The sequence below is a fragment of the Leopardus geoffroyi genome, chromosome C3 (genome assembly GCF_018350155.1).
Source record: "Leopardus geoffroyi isolate Oge1 chromosome C3, O.geoffroyi_Oge1_pat1.0, whole genome shotgun sequence".
Lineage (NCBI taxonomy): Eukaryota > Metazoa > Chordata > Mammalia > Carnivora > Felidae > Leopardus > Leopardus geoffroyi.
In genome coordinates this window covers 109,893,110-109,911,708 of record NC_059338.1, presented here as the reverse complement: position 1 = coordinate 109,911,708, position 18,599 = coordinate 109,893,110, and the positions used below count along the sequence as shown (strand labels likewise).

Below are 18,599 nucleotides of genomic sequence, written 5' to 3'. Positions count from 1 at the left end.
TATGTGTTGAGAAGTCTTCTGGTGACAGCTTTTATGTTTAGGTTATCTGTTGTTTTATAAAGTAGTTTTATTTATTCCAGTTAATATTTAAAAAAAAAAAACCTAACCTAAAATCAGTAAACTTGGAACAATCAACAGAAAGCTTTATAAAGCCAGTAGAGATTTGTGCTGCTGTTAATGTTCTTTAAGAAGTTAAATCATAGGCTACATTCATTCCCCAGACTTTCTGGTTATATAAGCCTTTATTTTTTTTTTTTTTCAACGTTTATTTATTTTTGGGACAGAGAGAGACAGAGCATGAACGGGGGAGGGGCAGAGAGAGAGGGAGACACAGAATCGGAAACAGGCTCCAGGCTCTGAGCCATCAGCCCAGAGCCTGACGCGGGGCTCGAACTCCCGGACCGCGAGATCGTGACCTGGCTGAAGTTGGACGCCTAACCGACTGCGCCACCCAGGTGCCCCAGGTTATATAAGCCTTTAAAAAAAATAATGTTACTAAATACTTTACGAGATTTTTACCCCTTATCTCCTCCCACCACCGTATTTATTAAGAAAATAGTTTGTTTATATGTTAGTATGTTGCCCACTCACGTGTCTAGACTTTTTTTCTTTTAAAAGAAAATAAAGTTTCCTTTCTGACAAGAGGCCTTAGAGACTAGCTTATGAAGAGAAATTTTCCAGATCTGCATTTCTTATTTGTGAGGTTTGAGCAAAATCTGTGACATTCAAATCTCTTAACGGTGTTGCTAATGAATGCTTAATGTAAGATGAGCAATTGGTTCAACATCTATATTTATAAAAATGATTTCCACATTAAGACATACCAGTGTATCTTATTGAGAGATTTATCAGGATTGTAAGAAATACATTTTTAGTTGTCTATACCCGATAGCTTAGAAACTGACTTTCTATTGTTATGTCATCAGTGACACATAAACACTACACCTACCATTTATTGAGCATTTACTGCATTGCTGTGTACTACTTTAAATGTATCTACCATAATCTTCTCAGCACTCCTATGAAGTTAGTATATAGCCCATTAAGATTATGAAATCTGACCCAAATCACATAGTTGTTAAGTGGTAGGGGCACACCAATATTCAGATGTGAATCTGTTTGACTCTAAGGTCCATGCTCTTAACCCCTATGTTGCTACTATGTAATACTGCCTCCGTATACCTGCTCCTGGTAGTAAATTTAAGAAGGATCTTCCTTTATTGTAATATACTTCATACTTGTAATCAATTGTTCCGTGTTTTTCTTCCGCTAGACTATAAATTCTTATGTTTTCAGTCTCCATCCTCTACTGTTTGAGCCCTCTTCTCCCTCTCCACACCCCCATGATAGAATCTTTCTCTCTGTACTTAATTGTCTCTTGTACTTACCTATCTTCACCTCTAAATAGATAAGACCAGGAACTCCATGTGGGGAGGAGGTATATTGTTCTCATTTTTCTATCTCTAGTACCTGCCCAGCTCAAGTTCTAGTACATAGTAAGTGCTTAATAAGGTGAAATTCCTGTAATTCCAGTGACAAGATATATCTGTTGTTAATGTATTATTTTCTTTAATCTCTTCTTCATATAAATTTGGTATCCTGTTTTACAGTTTTGTCTTTTTTTTTTTTTACTTTGAGCATTTTCCCAGATTATTATATTCTTCTAAAACATTGGTTTTAAAGCCTTCATGTGGTATCATAATACCTCCCCTTTAAACAAAAATAATGGAGTTCACATGAAAAAATAAGAATAGCAGAGAAAATAAGAATGCAGGCAGATTTGTTATTCTAGTTACTAACAGGTATTACAGAATTATATATGGCACCATTCCAGGAATATATCAGTGAAATAGGGTAGAAATTCTAGAAACAGACTGAAGTGTATGTGAAAAAACTTACTAGTTAATAAAAGTAGCATTTGACATTAATGGGAAAAGATTGGATTTTTCATTGGAGCAATTATAGAATGACTAGTTAACCATTTAGAAATAAAGCTTAATATCTATCATCTTAAACCACTGGGAATGAAACCTGGCTATAAGTAGTCATTGCAGAAGTAGATGTGGAAGCATTTATGAAATCCAGGGAGAGGGGCAAGAATTGACTTTGAGAGCTACTTAACCAGGATAAAGCCAAAGATTGTTTTTCCCTTTTTAGAATCAGCAAGGAAGTAAAATTCTCTGGAGTGAAAGAAAGGAATCTAGGAGGCTAGAATAAAAATTTATTCTTAAGAATAGACGATAGAAACCCTGAAAGTGACTTGGCCTATTTTGAAATAATAAAAGTAGCATTGAATAATCTGGAAAATGTAAGAAGGTACAAGTTATTAAAGGAAGAAGAGGTTGTAGCCATTAAAAGTCATAAAGTAATTATTTTTTTTAAAAAAAGAGGAAAGAAGACATTAAATATTCTGTCATGACTTGGTGAATTTCAAGAGGAATGTAGTCTTGAAAAGCTGCTAAAGGGCAGGAGACATGATGTAAAAGGACAGGTGGGAGTATAATTTTGGCACTGCTGTTAAAGATTGGTTACTTCTGTACCCTAGAAAATAAATCAGTTACAAAACTGTAATGACCAAGTCCCAAACCAAGTTAGACCTAAACAGTGAAAAGAGAGCAAAAATAGGAGATAGGTAACAAAGGAATTAGGGGGAGTGGAATTAAACGGGTAATTCTTAAATTTTCTGGGATTTTTTAGAAATTCCATTTAATTAGCCATATGATGTGCCTAGCAGAAGTTTGACAAAGGTTTTTACCATCATGTTACTGGGTTCTCTTCTAGCTCTTAAAATATGCTTGGGAGAAAGAAGGAAGAACAATAGTTTATAGTTACAACTTAGTTCAACATAAGGAACTTTAGTTTTTGCATTTTAGTTTTTGGCAGAAATGATAGATACCTAATTCGCACTGTTAAATTTTAGATGGTCTGTCTTCTGCTGATCCCAGCTCTGATTGGAATGCTCCAGCAGAAGAGTGGGGAAATTGGGTAGATGAAGAAAGAGCTTCACTTCTAAAGTCCCAGGAACCAATTCCTGATGATCAAAAAGTGAGTAAAGGCATTGGCGGGTATGTCTATTTCTCTGTGCACCCAACTATGTTAGAATTACTGGAGGGTACATTCTGTATCATAAACACATCCAGTGGTAGAATTGCTTCTGAGCCATTCTGATCATATTTGCTTTAATCATTGTGCCTGCATGCCTTCTCTATATCACTGTTTTTTCTTTCCACAAATTATTGAGGATTCTAATATGTGGAAAGCACTATTAGGCACTGATAAGAAAACACAGTTCTTTTCTCTTATCAGAATTACTATAATAGTTGATATATTATAACAGCAACTAAGTGTGTTTAGAGAAGAACAGAACGGTTGCCAATGAAAGAGTAAGGAAGGCTCATGACGAGAACACCACGAAAAACGTGTCAAGGCGGGAAGATAGGTGAACAGTTTAGTGGAGAGGTAAACATTACACATGTGTGGAATCCATTAATGACAGGATCTTCCCCTTGTAGACCATATTCCTTAAAGAAAGGAACCATGAAGTTTTTATTTTTGTAGCTCTAGCAACATGCTTGGCACTCAGTAAATAAATGAATGATACATACCTTGCCACATTTTTATGAAATTCTATAAGTGATTAGAACCTACTGACAGCTTTTAAACTAGGGATAACCTAACCATCACTAGGGTTAGGAAACTTAGGCTGGATACAGGAGAAAGAGAAGAAGCTTGGGAAGCTATTTTGTACTATTTTGGGGTAAGTGTTAAAGAGGCAATTACATGAATTGGGTAGGAGATAATTAACTAAACTGAGAGCTTTGAAAAATAAATGGAAGTAATTTACAAGTCCTAAAGCTACTGATCAAACTTTGCAACTGGTTGGTTGTAGGAATAAGGTTGGAAAGTCCAGAGGCTCTGAAGGTAATAGGGTCATTCAACAAATTACTAATTGAACATCTGCCACGAGTCAGGTATTGTGCTAGTGGAGGAACAAGATAAAACACAGTTACTGCCTTCAAAGAGCCTACAGTCTAGTTAGGGAGGAGAGGAAGAAGGCATATCAGCGGGTGAACGTAATGTTACAGTTTGTGTCAGGTATTACAGAAGCACTTGGAAGTTTTAGCAAAAGCATCCTACAGGTGAAAGCAGAATGTGAAACAAAGAGTGGTCAGAAATTAAACTGGAGTAGAGAGGCATGGACCAGATGCTAAAAGTTCTTGAACGTCATTTAAAAACTTAGATTTTAGGGGCGCCTGGGTGGCGCAGTCGGTTAAGCATCCAACTTCAGCCAGGTCACGATCTCGCGGTCCGTGAGTTCGAGCCCCGCGTCAGGCTCTGGTCTGATGGCTCAGAGCCTGGAGCCTGTTTCCGATTCTGTGTCTCCCTCTTTCTCTGCCCCTCCCCCATTCATGCTCTGTCTCTCTCTGTCCCAAAAATAAATAAACGTTGGAAAAAAAAAAAAAAACTTAGATTTTATGCTATAAATAATGGAGGGATTTTAAGATGGAAGGATTCTACTGGCAGCCCGTGTAGAAAAAAAGGAGTAGAGGCATATGTGAATAAAGGTAGCAAGTCCAGGTTAGAGGTTGGTTAGTTAGTCCGGGACAGTAATGGTAAGAATGGTACACAGAGGGGTCCCATTGGCTCAGTCATTGGAGCTTGCGACCCTTGATCTCGGGGTTGTAGGTTCAGACCCCATGTTGGGTGTAGAGATTACTTAAAAAAATAAAATCTTTAAAAAAAGAATGGCATACCGAATACAGGGCAGACTTAAAATAATAAATTGAAATAGGGGTGCCTGGGTGGTTCAGTCAGTGAAAGCATCTAACTCTTGATCTCAGCTCAAGTCATGATCTCAGGGTTGTGAGTTCAAGCCCTACATTGGGCTCCACGCTGAGCATGGAGCCTACTTAATAAAGAAATAAACTGATTGATTGAAATAAAATCCACAGGACATGTGATTAGAATTGAATGGAGAAAGAATCATCGAAAGACTTCCAGGATTTTAGGTTGGGTAACTGGGAAGGAAGGTGGAAGTAGTGTTCCCAGCAGAGAAGATACGGGAGCAAAAGCTAGTTGACTGGGGGAAAAGATGGTTGGTTCCATTTGGACTATGTTAAATATGAAGTGTTTTGTAGAAATGCCTAAGAGAAGTTGGTTTTATACCAGATTAAAGCTTAGGGAGAAGGTCTGTGTTTGGAAGTTATAAGCATATGGTTGTTAAACATTTTGAGGGTGCATGAAATATCTAGGAAAAGTCTGTAGACCTGAAAAGCACAGTGGGATGAATAGGAATCTGGGAAAGGGAAACTTCTCCAACTTTTAAGAAGAAACAAAAGCGCATGAGAGAGACTGAGAGAAGAGAGTTCTGGATCACAAGAGGCTGAAGCATTTGCTGTCTGGTAATTAAGAGCAGTTTCATTAGAGGAGCGCCTGGGTGGCCTCAGTTGGTTGAGCATCCAACTTCAGCTCAGGTCACGATCAGAGTTCGTGGGTTCAAGCCCTGCGCCAGTCTCTATGCTGACAGCTCAGAGCCTGGAGCCTGCTTCAGATTCTGTCTCTCTCTCTCCCCCTCCCCAGCTCACACTGTGTGTGTGTGTCTCTCTCTGTCAAAAATAAACATTAAAAATAAAAGACCAGTTTCATTAGAAATCTTAGAATAGTAACCATATTGCAGTAAGTTGAGTAAATGAGGGTTAGAAAACAATGCTTTTTTAATGTGTTTTTTTAAAAAGTAAGTAAGGATAGGAATGGAGGAGAGGTAGTGGATGACAGTGAAACTCTAGTACCAGGAAGGGTTTTGTTGGAGGTTGTTTGTGCTTTCATGATAAGAGAGATTTTAGTGCAGGGGTTGGTAAACTTTTTGTTAAAGATTCATACAGCAGTGCAAAAGCAACCACAGACAATTTGGAAATGAACTTTATTTACAAAAACTGGCATTGGGCTAGATTTGTGGTTTGTCAGCCCTTGCTTTACTGTAGATGCAAAGAGAAAGGGTCTAGAACAAAGTAAAAGTTACACATAAATGAGAGATTTGGCTAATAGAGTAAGATCCTGGCAGTAGAGGTGGGGGAACAACCTTAGGCATGAGTGGATTGTGGGTTGGCCTTTGATAGGATGGTAATACCTCTGATCTTTAGAGACCAGAGAAAGGAAGAGGTAGTAATGGGATTTATTACTAAGTGTGTAAATAAATGTAGAGGGCGACAGTTAACAGGTAATATGAAAGTTGAGGGGGTTAGAGGGAGAAAGGGATGAATGGGCAGAGCACAGAGGGTTTTTAGGGCAGTAAAACTTCTCTGTATGACACTGTAATGGTGAATTCATGTCATAATACATTTTTTCCAAACCAGTAGAATGTGTAACACCAAGAGTGAACCCGAAGGTAACCTGTAGGGGCTTTGAGTAATGATAAGGCAGTGTAGGCTCCTCTGTTGTAACAGATGTACCACTCAGCGGGGGGGGGGGGGGGGCGAGTATTGATAGTGGGGGGCTGTGCATGTGAGGTGGGGGAGTATATGGAAATCTCTATCTTCAGTTTTGCTGTGAACCTAAAATTGCTGTAAAAAATAAAGTCTATTAGGGAAAAAAGCTTCCTGGTAATAGTACCTTAACACATAGTAACCATTCTGATATTTGTTGAATGTTTAGTGAATGTACAATCAAAAATATATTTCTCGGGGGGCGCCTGGGTGGCTCAGTCGGTTGAGCGTCCGACTTCAGCTCAGGTCACGATCTCACGGTCCCTGAGTTCAAGCCCCACGTCAGGCTCTGGGCTGATGGCTCAGAGCCTGGAGCCTGCTTCCGATTCTGTGTCTCCCTCTCTCTCTGCCCCTCCCCCGTTCATGCTCTGTCTCTCTCTGTCTCAAAAATAAATAAATGTTTAAAAAAAAAAAAAAAAAAAAAATATATATATATATATATATATATATATATTTATTTCTCGGGGCGCCTGGGTGGCTCAGTCGATAAGCGTCTGACTTCACCTCAGGTCATGATCTCACGGTTCGTGAGTTCTAGCCCTGCATCGGGCTCTGTGCTGACAGCTCAGAGCCTGGAGCCTGCTTCAGATTCTGTGTTTCCCTCTCTCTGCTCCTCCCCCACTCACACTCTGTCTCACTCTCAAAAATAAATAAACATTAAAAAAAAAAATTAAAAAAAATATATATGTATATTTCTCTAACTGAAACTTCCTTGTGCCTTATCATCAGAATTACAGAGTAGAACCACTGAATGGAATGAAGACTATCATATATCATAGCAGTTCTTTTTTTGAATGTATTCAGAGATCATCTTTCATATTTCTTAGTAAAAATGGGACACCATCTACATGCCCATCAGTTGAGGAATGGAGAACTAAAATGTGATAGGCCTGTACAATTGGATATTAGATGTTAAAAATCAGTGAAATAAGGTACCTTAATGTCAACATGAATAAAATCTCAAAAAACATGCTGAATGATGGAGGACAGGTTTACAGAAAGATACAATATGATACTGTTTGTGTAAATTTTGTGTGTGTGTAAACACACCTGAATTTATAAAAAACTTGATGGAACGGACATGAAAGAAGTTCATGGTAAATGGTTTACCCCTAGGGGAGGTAGTGTGGGAATGGGATCGGGAAGGGGGGTGTAAAGGAATTTTAAGTTTATCAGTAATGTCTTTTACTTTCAATTAGTCTAAAATAAATTTGTCAAAAGTTCTTTCATAGGAGTTAAAAATGGTATGGAGTTGGTTTCAGCCTTTCCCCCATAAACAAAAATAGTGTTTAGGCATGAGGAACTATATTTCCTTTATGGTTGGATTTTAATTGGCTAAGAAGCAGACTGCCCACAGTCCTTGGGACCTGAATATCCTTCAGAGGATGCATTTTTTTGCACGTGGTGTTTTAATCACTGTGAGCTTGTGGTGAAAACTTCTGTGGAGGTTTCTCCGCAGCTGGCAACCAACTTGGACTGAAAATCTCTTAGCTAAGTTTGTATAGGGTTTTGTTTTTCCATTTGCTAGTAATTTCTGTGAACTACTTGGTGGTTCATCAGACCTCCGTAATCATCCTAATGACTGTGCTGCTGAGCAGACAAATAGTAGTCACCCCATCATCTCGTCCTATAAGGGTAGGCTAGGAATCTTGGCTTTCATCTGTGCAGAAGACACAAAAAGCACTTTTTCATAGAAAAGTCAACTTCATGGTATGTTTGAAAGGATCTTATGGATACCAATTTAACAGTTCTAATTCACTATTTTAATCATGCAGAATGTTGTTTTCAGTGACATTCCATCTCAGATTCAATTTTTTTTTTTTTTTTAATTTTTTTTTTTTTCAACGTTTATTTTATTTTTGGGACAGAGAGAGACAGAGCATGAACGGGGGAGGGGCAGAGAGAGAGGGAGACACAGAATCGGAAACAGGCTCCAGGCTCTGAGACATCAGCCCAGAGCCCGACGCGGGGCTCGAACTCCCGGACCGCGAGATCGTGACCTGGCTGAAGTCGGACGCTCAACCGACTGCGCCACCCAGGCGCCCCTCAGATTCAATTTTTTTAAATGTTCATTTTTGAGAGAGAACGCTAGTGGGCGAAGGGCAGAGAGAGAAGACGGCAGAGAATCCAAAGTAGGCTTCACGCTATCAGTGCAAAGCCCAACGTAGGGCTCGAACTCACAAATCTGGAGATCATGACCTGAGCCAAAGTCTGACACGTAACTGACTGAGCCACCCAGGCACCACTCAAAATCGATTTTTTAAATTAAACCTTTAATTTTGAGGTAACTGTAGAGTGACAAGCACTTGTGAGAAATGATACAGAGAAATCCTCTGTACTCTTTACCCAGTGTCCCCCAGTGATAACATCTTGGAAAACTATAATACAGTATCACAACTAGGATATTGGCATTAATGCAATTAAGATACAGAACATTTCCATTCTGTAAGGATCCCTCATGTTTCCCTTTTTTTATAGTCACCCTTTCTTCCTTCCTGTCACCACCCCCTTGTAACCCCTGGCAACCAGTAATCTGTTTCCATCTCTATAATTTTGTCATTTCAAGAATGTTCTAGGAATAGAATAATATAGCATGCAGCCTTTTTGTACTGTTGGGGTTTTTTTCACCGAGCATAATTCTCTAGAGACTCATCCAGATTGTTACGTATCATTACTTGGTTCTTTTACTTCTTAGTAGTCATAGTCTGGATATGCCCCAGGTTGTTTAACTGTTTTCCTGTTGAAGGACATTAGGATTGTTCTTCGCTTGGCACTGTTGTGAATAAAGCTGCTATTATGCATTCGTGTACAGGCTTTTGTGTGAACATAAGTGTTCCTTTTTCTAGGATAAATGTCCAGGAGTATAATCCTGGGTTGTATGGTAGTTGCATATTTAATATATTAAGAGATTGCCGAACTATTTTCCAGAGTGGCTGTATCCCTTTATGTTCCCGCCTACAATGAATGCGTGATCATATTTCTCTCCATCCTTGCCAGCGGTTGCTGCCATCACTGTTTTTTATTTTAGCTATTCTGATAGGAATGTAGTGAACTCATTTTGGCTTTAATTTGCATTTCCCTAATAGCTGATGATGTTGAACATCTTTCCATGTGCTTCTTTGCCGTCTGTATGTCCTCTTTCATGAAATGTCTGTTCATATTTTTTGCACATTTTCTAATTGGAGTATTTACTATTGAATTTTCTTTATATAGTCTTAGATACAAATCCTTTGTTGGATATGTGGTTTGCAAATATTTTCTCCTACTCTGGAGCTTGTCTTTCTCTTAGCAGAGTCAAATTCATTTTTATTGCACATAGTGCTGCATTTAAACTCTGAAACAAAACAGAATTACCTATCCAGTGAGTTTTAAAAACCAAGGTTTGCACAGCCCTCTAATTTGTCTTGCAGTGAGTGATGAAAGATGTAAAAAAAAAAAAAAAAAAAAAAGTGGTCTATCGTAGACAATAGGAGAATGAAGTTCTCTTTACTTTGTTCTTTTCTAATACATAATTTTAGATCCATTTTATTACTCCTTACTAATTCTTGCTTAGAATTTACGAGATAAAGACTGAGCCTAATGAATGAGATTATGCCATAATTTCTGAATAATGGAAACTTAACCAATTGGTTCACTTTAATACTTTTGCTTTTAACATCAGGTTTCAGATGATGACAAGGAAAAGGGAGAGGGAGCTCTTCCAACTGGGAAATCTAAAAAGAAAAAAAAGAAAAAGAAGAAGCAGGGTGACGAGAACTCTCCTGCACAGGTAGGGCATCAAAACAACAGATGTGACTCATAAAGCACCTACTGCCGAAATGTGAAAAGAACATGCAGATCCAAAGTATATGTAGAGATAAAAGACACAATATGAGCTCTCGGGTTTACTTGCAAAGTATTCGAAAAGTCACAGAGTCTTTTAAAGATCTTATATATCCTACCGTAATAAAACTGTATTGCTCTGAAAAAATCGTACCAAAGGTGTAAACCCAAGGTAAATAAATTAAATTAGATGCATTTTGGTTTATATTAGGGTGGAATGGAAAAGGAGATGCAGTGTTGCTCAGACAGAAACTTCTTTTGAGTAACTGGGATTCAGCAAATTAGAATTTTAACACAGTTATGGGGCGCCTGGGTGGCTTGGTTGGTTGAACATCCAGCTTTTGGTTTCGCTTAGGTCATGATCTCAAAGTTTGTGAGTTCGAGCCCTGTGTCAGGCTCTGCACTGACAGCACGGAGCCTGCTGGGATTCTGTCTCCCGTTCTCTCTGCCTCTCCCCTGCTTCTGCTCTCTCTCTCTCTTAAAATAAATAAACTTTTTAAAAAAAGCATATACAATTTTTAAAAAAGGAATTTTAGCACAGTTAGAACAATTGGGCAGAACCTTACCCTGCGTTTGCACCCAGTTTCTCTTAGTCCCTTTTCGTTTGGCTTCTAACAGAAACTTTCTATTTATGTCACCCCTACATTTTCCTTCTTCATTGGTCTTTCCTATTTGGGTAAAATGTTTAGATTATAATATAGATGAAAACAAAGTTCTTATAATTTCGAACACACTAGGTTACTAGAAGTCTGCATGGGTTTCTCTTTGAAAGTTCCATCACCATTACCTTACAACTTAGAAAATCTTGTTCCTTACTTACAACCATGTGACTAATTGTTTTTATTCCTTTAAATGTAGGAGATAGCCAGAGTTTCTGGAAGATAGCCTACAAAGAATTTTCCTGTTTATTGTTCTTTCTGGGGAAAGTTGCTGTATGGGTTTTTAAGGAATTACGGGTTTGGTAATTTTTGTTGAGGGAAACATGACCTGTTATAAATGACCCCAATCTGTTTTCAGTATTCGTTTTTTCTCACTAGTAAAGTTAACGTGACTGAGATCAGTGGATATGAAAAACTAATAGGAGTGCTTCTCTTAGCTGAGCTAGTTGATGAGAAATGTTATTGACAGTTACCTTTTGTTAGTGATACTGTCTGAAATCTATTTAGCCAAACTTTTCTTAGATTTCTGTGATTTCTAGGATAGCCTTTACTTAGCCTGTTTTTTTCTCTTTTGTGGATTAGGTGAGTTCCTTTTAAAAGTAGTTTTGTGGGATAGATGTAATCTGTAAATTTCAGTTTACTGGTTAAAGGTCATGAACTTGTGAACATTATTTTGGTATTCTGATACTCCTTTTTCAAATGTTTGATCTGTTTTCAAATACAGTGAGAAGTAAGTATACGGGCTTTTGAGTCAGATCTGTACTCACATTTCAGTTTTGCCTTACTGCTTCTTTTTGTTTGTTTGACTTTGCACATGTGACTTAACTGCATAGCTGCTTTGAGAAGTAAATGAGCTATTCATAAAATTCTGTGTCAGGTACATAGTGTATAGCATCCTATCTGTAATACATTTTGGAATTTGTTCTTTTTAATTGTGGGTATGTGGTTGGCGGGTTTCTTTACCGTTAGTTATAGTGCAGCTTAGGATGGAAGTAACTGATGTCTTCACGTTAATTTTGCACAGATTGCAAATCTTACACACATACCCAAAGCTACTCACTCAATTTAAATTCACAATAAAATTTTGAATTATTGTCTAAACTCAACTACCATCCTGAACAAGTTTTATAAAATAATCAGTATTGGAAGAAGACTTTCAAGATCATCCTAGCCAGGTGTTTATATGTATGTGTTTGCTAAAGAACAATACAGTTAACAATGATGGTCCTATTTAACATATTCTAGTTCATATTTATTTCACATATCTAAGCATGTAATGTGCTGTAGAAGTATTTTTTGAAACTTTTTTAAAGTCCAAAGGCCTAAGAATAGAAATGTTAAAGCTTAGGTAGGACCTTAGAAATTATCTAGGCACATTTCATTTTATAGTTGAGGAAGCTAAAGGGAAACTAAATGATTTGACCTTGACATTGCGCAGGCAGACTGCAGCAGGCCAGAACTGAACTGTCCTTTCTACTAGGTAAGCCTAACTTACCTACAGAATGCACTGAGGTACAAATACTTTGTTCCTTGAAGAAGTCATTAAGTGAAATGTTATTTCTAAAGCATACTTAGTTCAAGTATCACCTGATTAACTGTGCTTTTTTAAAAGAAAAAATTTCTAGTTTATTTTGTTTGAATTGGTTTAGTAAATTAGAATGGTTTGCATTTGAAGATGGGAGTGTATTGTTTTTTAATTCACAGTTGCTATAAGTCCCTGGAGAAAGCAGGGATGATGACTGTTCCAGATGTACCTGTGTATTTTAAATCTAAATTGTTTTAATGTTTATTTATTTTTGAGAGAGGGGGACACAGAATCCAAAGCAGGCTCCAGGCTCCAAGCTGTCGGCACAGAGCCCGACTCGGGGCTCGAACCTGTGAACCGTGATGTCATGACCTGAGCTGGAGTGGGATGCTTAACTGACTGAGCCACCCAAGCGCCCCGAATGATTGTTTTTATATGCTCTGTTAAGCCATTTGGACAGTTACTGACGTGAAATTATTTTCTTGGAATATCTTTTGGACATTAATAGCACCAACCAAGTAGATTTTTAATTAGTAAAAAAGTGATTCATATCATCTAATGACTACTCTTCTCCGTAGGACACGGAAGAATTAGAAAAAGAGATTAGAGAAGAGCTTCCAGTGAATACCTCTAAAGTCCGTCCAAAACAGGAAAAAGCTTTTTCTTTGAAGACCATAAGCACTAGTGATCCAGCTGAAGCACTCATCAAAAATAGCCAGGTAAGTTTTTTAATATTTAAGGAGTAAAATTTTGATGACTTGAAAATTGTGCCATAACTCATATTTTATCGAAGTACTGAGTGCTAAGCATTACTAATCACTATTTTAAAGTGCTAAGCATTTTAAAGATACTAATTTAGCCCTTAAAACAACCTTCCAGAAAGCTGAGATCGATTATATAAATGAGGTTGGAGAAGTTAAATAACTTGTCCCAAGTCGCAGAACTATCAGTGGTGAGACCAGAACCACTGGACTGTATTTTCTCCTGTTAAGTATCTAGACATACAAGGGATAGATTGCTAGAGAAAATGCAGCTGGTTGCATTTCCATAAAAGCCAGTGCATAATATATAATAGGACTGTGATCCAGCCTCTCAAAATGGGACATTTATGTACATTTTGGGGACAGATTCTTGAAATATGTGCTATTGGTAGAAAATTTTGAGGTGTCAGAAAGGACCATTTTATAAAAGGTCTAAGCCAGTGACATAAAGATTATAGCTTTTTAAAATCTTGTTTCTCTGGGTGCCTGGGTGGCTTAGTCGGTTGAGTGTCCGACTTCGGTTCAGGTCATGATCTTGCAGTTCATGGGTTCGAGCCCCACATCGGGCTCTGGGCTGACAGCTCGGAGCCTTGAGCCTCCTTCGGATTCTGTGTCTCCCTCTGCCCCTCCCCTGCTCACGCTCTGTCTCTCTCTCAAAACTAAACAAACATTTAAGAAAAATTTTAATCTGATTTCTCATAAGGTAAGTTATATACAAATATATGAAATCGTATACTAGAGTTTCATGGTTCATTTATATACACATTCAGAAAACTTGTTGAGAACCTACTATGGGCCACACGCTATTTCAAAGGATATATATCAAAGAACAATACATAAAAATCTCTGCCTTTGTGGCACCTGGGTGACTCAGTCAGTAGAACATCCAACTCTTGTTCTCAGGGTCGTGAGTTCAAGCCCCACATTTGGCATGGAGCCTACTTTTAAAAAAAACAAAAAAACAATCTCAGCCTTTGTGGAACATACATATTTAATGAAACAGCTTTAGACAACCTGAGTTACAGGAATGCCTGGCTGGCTCAGTTGGTAGAGCATGTGACTCTTGATGTCAAGGTTGTAGGTATAGAGATTACTTAAACATAAAATCTTTAAAAAAAAAAAAAAAAAGAACCTGTGTTACCACTAAAAGAAATAATTTGTAACAGTCTTGTACTAAAATAAAATCTTAACCATACTTCCTGTTTGGATTTTAATTCCCTAAGAGGAAAATTCCCTTTTGAGATGAAAGGCTGCAATCTCAGTACATGCGTAGGTTTAATAATAGGGTTGCAGAAGGTCATTTGACATTTTGATGTTGTAGTTGATAGAAAGGCATTTTCAGAAGCCATCTTGTAAAGACTATTTGAGTCCCTCTGTGACTTAACATAGATTAAGTGAGAGAATAAAGGGGAGAATACTGGAAATAAGTACTAAAACTTTTGGGTATGAAGTAAATAGAACATTAAGAAAGCTGAACCAACCAAGACAAATGCAGCTTCAGATACCTAAAATAGAAGAAAGGGATCCTAGTAATTTCTGGGGTGCACACAGCTTCCTCTTGTTTCCTTTTCCATTGAGCTTTCTTACACCCAGAGAGCCTGGAAGAATGAGAGGCAAGAGAAACATAGTGATGTTTCTTACCCTTGTTCCGATATTCAGAGTCAGGATTTGTAAGCAAAGCTAAAGGGTGACTTGACCTCCTGCTCATCTGTTCCAGCCTCCAGGCGCTCCAAATACTGCCTCTCCTGACCGTCCATTAACAGTTAGGCCTCACTGAGGCAAATCAGTTAATTTGCCTCCTTTCTGCTTCCAAGCTGGAGAGGAGAAGCAAGGCAGTAAGAGTCTAGGCCCTCAACATTATGATTTCACTGCCAGAATGGATAAAACTCTGAAGATTTGAACATGAGTTTTACTACTTACTTTCATGGAGAAGGACTAGTAGTCCTAGTCTGCTAGTGTTTTAGGCTAGCATAGACCGCATAGGCTGTCTTTGCCCTTGCATGGGAAACAAGCTGTTGCTGCTCTGTTTGAGTAACCCTTATATCTCCAGAAGCAGAGAAGGGGGTGGTATCACCTACTGGGAGTTCAGAAAGGAGCTATTTTGTCTTTCACATGAAAAAGTTTCAAGGAGTTGAGAGTTGGTGAGAAGTGGACAAACCATTGAATCACTGAAACATCAAATCGTCCTATTTCTAATGAACAGGAAAATATAAAAGTTCATGAAAATGGAATTATTCGCTCCTACTTGAGATTCAGTAAACATCTTGTCATTCTGTGCTTTTCATCCCTTTTTATCTCCACCTCTATTCATGGATGTTGTAGGTAAACGTTTATTTGGTTATGCCACTAGAGGGCACGCACGAGTTGTAGCCCTTCTACTAGTAAATTCTTTGGAAATCATTTTAGTATTTACTTGCTCCTCAGCAGCCTCTTGGTATTACTTTGATATTTAATTTTATATGAAACTTTTTACAGAGGAATTTAAGGTAATTTTATTCCAAAATAGCCTATCAAGACTCTTCCACCTGCTGTTTCTACCGAGCCATCTGTTATTTTATCAAAAAGTGATTCTGACAAAAGCTCTTCCCAAGTGCCACCGATGCTACAAGAAACAGATAAATCCAAGTCAAATACTAAGCAAAATAGTGTGCCTCCTTCACAGAGTAAGTAATTCTCCTTTTTAGTTCTTTTGTATGTTTTCTGTACTGTTTATATAAAAGTTAATTTCTTAGAAGTCTGAAATATTTAGACTTCTAATCTTGGAAATCTGATAGAGATTAATAGAGCAGCCCTTCCTTCCTTTGCACAGGCTAGATTCCTTGGCATCTTGTGGACCTCAGTCAGTTATGAGGGTCAAGAGGCTGAAATCACCCCAGGAGAGACTGGGTGTCGAGGGACATAGACAGCGGAGGGCTTGAGACATGCCCTTGTCCATCTGGTCCCTCCCTTTTTCTGTGCACATGTTCTTGGGACTGCTGTGAATTGTCCTGTGCCTTCTGTCCCCTTTTCCTCCCTTTAGCTACCTTCAGTATCCATTTTGCCCATTTTCACTTTCATTACTTAGATGGGTAATGCCATGTTAAATGATGGATTTTCTAGATCAAAACCGATGAAGTACTTTTCATGTGATTAAACAAAATAATACATTGGCATTCAAAGGAAAAGGGGAAGGTAGCCATAGAATAACCTAAAAACATGTGAATGGGACTTGAGAAGTTACACATAAAGGTTGAAGAGTCATTAGTGGATTTCAATGCATGTTTTCATTGATGGTACTTTGATATTTTTGAGACATAACAGTATTTTCTCCTGTTTTTTCTTTCTTTTTTTCCTCTTAGCCAAGTCTGAAACTAGCTGGGAATCTCCCAAACAAATAAAAAAGAAGAAAAAAGCCAGACGGGAAACGTGAATATATTTTTCCTGCATTGGACATGTGTTTGTAAACACTGTCTGGAAGATTATGCTGTTTATGCAATAATTTGTGAACATGTACAGAGTTTTATATAAATTTAAACCAATTTTTAAAACAAAACTGTGAAAACAACCACCATAAAAATGGAATCAAAGGAAAGTTAATTTATGAAATTAAGAGGTCAGCAGAATATACTACAGTGCTGGAAGACACTTGGGGAAAGTCTTTTCAATTGAACAAGAACGATCTTAATTTAAGAATATTACCCTGGTTTTACAGCAGTGCCCTGTTTACAACAGATTGTGCCCTGTCTCATCTGCAGCTGAGGAATAAAGGATTCTGATTAGAAAGAGCGTTGCCTACAAATTGGTAGGCGGCCTCTTGGATCTTATGCACGGAACTTAAAACCATTTGAATCTGTTTTATGCTTAAATCAAAGTGCTTTGATCAAATGCATAATCTGCCATATCTTTACATATATGTTGGTAGCAATTTGTATTAAAGGAATCACAAGTGCAAATAAAAGGTCATTTATCATTTGTTAACTAAACTCATGGTTTAGTTTACAATTTTTAAAAAGTTCTTAATTAAAACATTGAACATGCAGTTGATGCTTGTATGGCTTATGAAGTTATTTTTGATAGTCTTACATTATTACTTGAATTGTTCAAAGTTCAGTATATTTTAAATTAAGAAAGGTAAACTATATGTATTTGTTTTATACTTTTAAGGCTCAGACTCACAAATAATGCTCTTGTTTAGGATTTGAAAACTTCTAGGCAAAGTCCGACTTAACGTTTTCCCCTTTCCTTAGCAGTTACTTTTTCCCAACATCAGCTCTTCTTCATTGCTAATCCATTTCCGACTTTAGAAGTGAAATCTTTCACGAATTAGTTATACAGACAGAACTTTGAGTATATGATGGAGAATGAAAAACTAGAGTCAGACAGCTTTAATTGACATTGTCAAGACCTCCAGTTATCAGGAATACATTTTTTTACTGCCTTAACCTATAGTGCGTAGAATATGCATCAATTTCTTGAGGGAGATTCGTGTTTTTATAAGAATTTTCATGTAATTATTGCAATTGTGGTCAAACAAGGAACGTTTTCTGCTTGAAACTATTGATTTAAATGACGTGTGAGATGCTTCACCATTTTCAGGCACTGTGTAATTCTCTTGTAATAAACTGGCAGGCATCTTTGTACCTATAAATAGTGCATGCTCAGCCATGTACACTGTAAATAGCCTTTACCAAACGTGTTTGACAAGGACCATAATTAACATCACTTAGTGAGTTGTGATAAAGAAAAAAAAAGCCATGATTTATTTGATGTGATTGGCTCGTTTTTATGTGGCGCCAAGAACGAAACTGTTTAACAGCGTAACCAATGGTACCGATCTGTCCATCCAATCTTGTCTTTATTATATCTGATTGTGCTTTGATAGTATTGCATTGTCATACTGGGAAAGCTAAAGAAACAAAATGGTTTTAGTTTTGCTGAAGACTGGCCTTATTAATGGACAGCTTTCCTAACAAGTGGTTATTAACTTTTATCAGGTGTTAACATCTGTTTCAGGAACATGGCAGTATGTTTACATGTCAGAAGTTTTGTTTAATTCTATGATATTTCTAAATTGATTTGTTTAAATAAATTCAGCAAATGGATAGCATTGTTTTTATTTGCTTCAACACAGGGGTAAGTAAGCTAAACTGCCAGGAGTTCGTTTCTTCAAATGACTTTATTCTGTTAGCTTTACATAGAAGTTTCCCCAATAGATCCAAGGACTCCTAAGTTGCCAGCACTTTGTAAAGGTGTCACAGAAGAGAATTTGAGAAGGGGTCTGTATAATTTTAGAATGTGCCAAAAGATCTGTGCTCAGAAAACTCAGTTGAACTCTCTCAACTCTACCTCACCATTTCTTTGTCTAAGAATT

At 37.6% G+C, this 18,599-nt stretch overlaps 1 protein-coding gene and 1 long non-coding RNA gene across 6 annotated transcripts in view; both read left to right on the top strand.

The window, feature by feature from the left end:
• The window catches only part of MTDH (metadherin), a 56,049-nt gene extending 37,719 nt beyond the window's left edge, over positions 1 to 18,330 (top strand). For all 5 annotated transcript variants that reach the window (XM_045454123.1, XM_045454125.1, XM_045454126.1 and 2 more), the window contains 5 exons: positions 2,921 to 3,045; positions 10,144 to 10,251; positions 13,067 to 13,207; positions 15,756 to 15,912; positions 16,588 to 18,330. In XM_045454123.1, the coding sequence (XP_045310079.1) occupies positions 2,921 to 3,045; positions 10,144 to 10,251; positions 13,067 to 13,207; positions 15,756 to 15,912; positions 16,588 to 16,658 (602 nt within the window). In that variant the 3' untranslated portion in view covers positions 16,659 to 18,330. The remainder of the gene's footprint in view (positions 1 to 2,920; positions 3,046 to 10,143; positions 10,252 to 13,066; positions 13,208 to 15,755; positions 15,913 to 16,587) is intronic.
• Positions 45 to 2,379, top strand: LOC123585707. Its single transcript, XR_006706379.1, has 2 exons — positions 45 to 229; positions 465 to 2,379. It is a non-coding gene; the product is annotated as an uncharacterized LOC123585707 (long non-coding RNA).
• Positions 18,331 to 18,599: the final 269 nt, after the last annotated feature.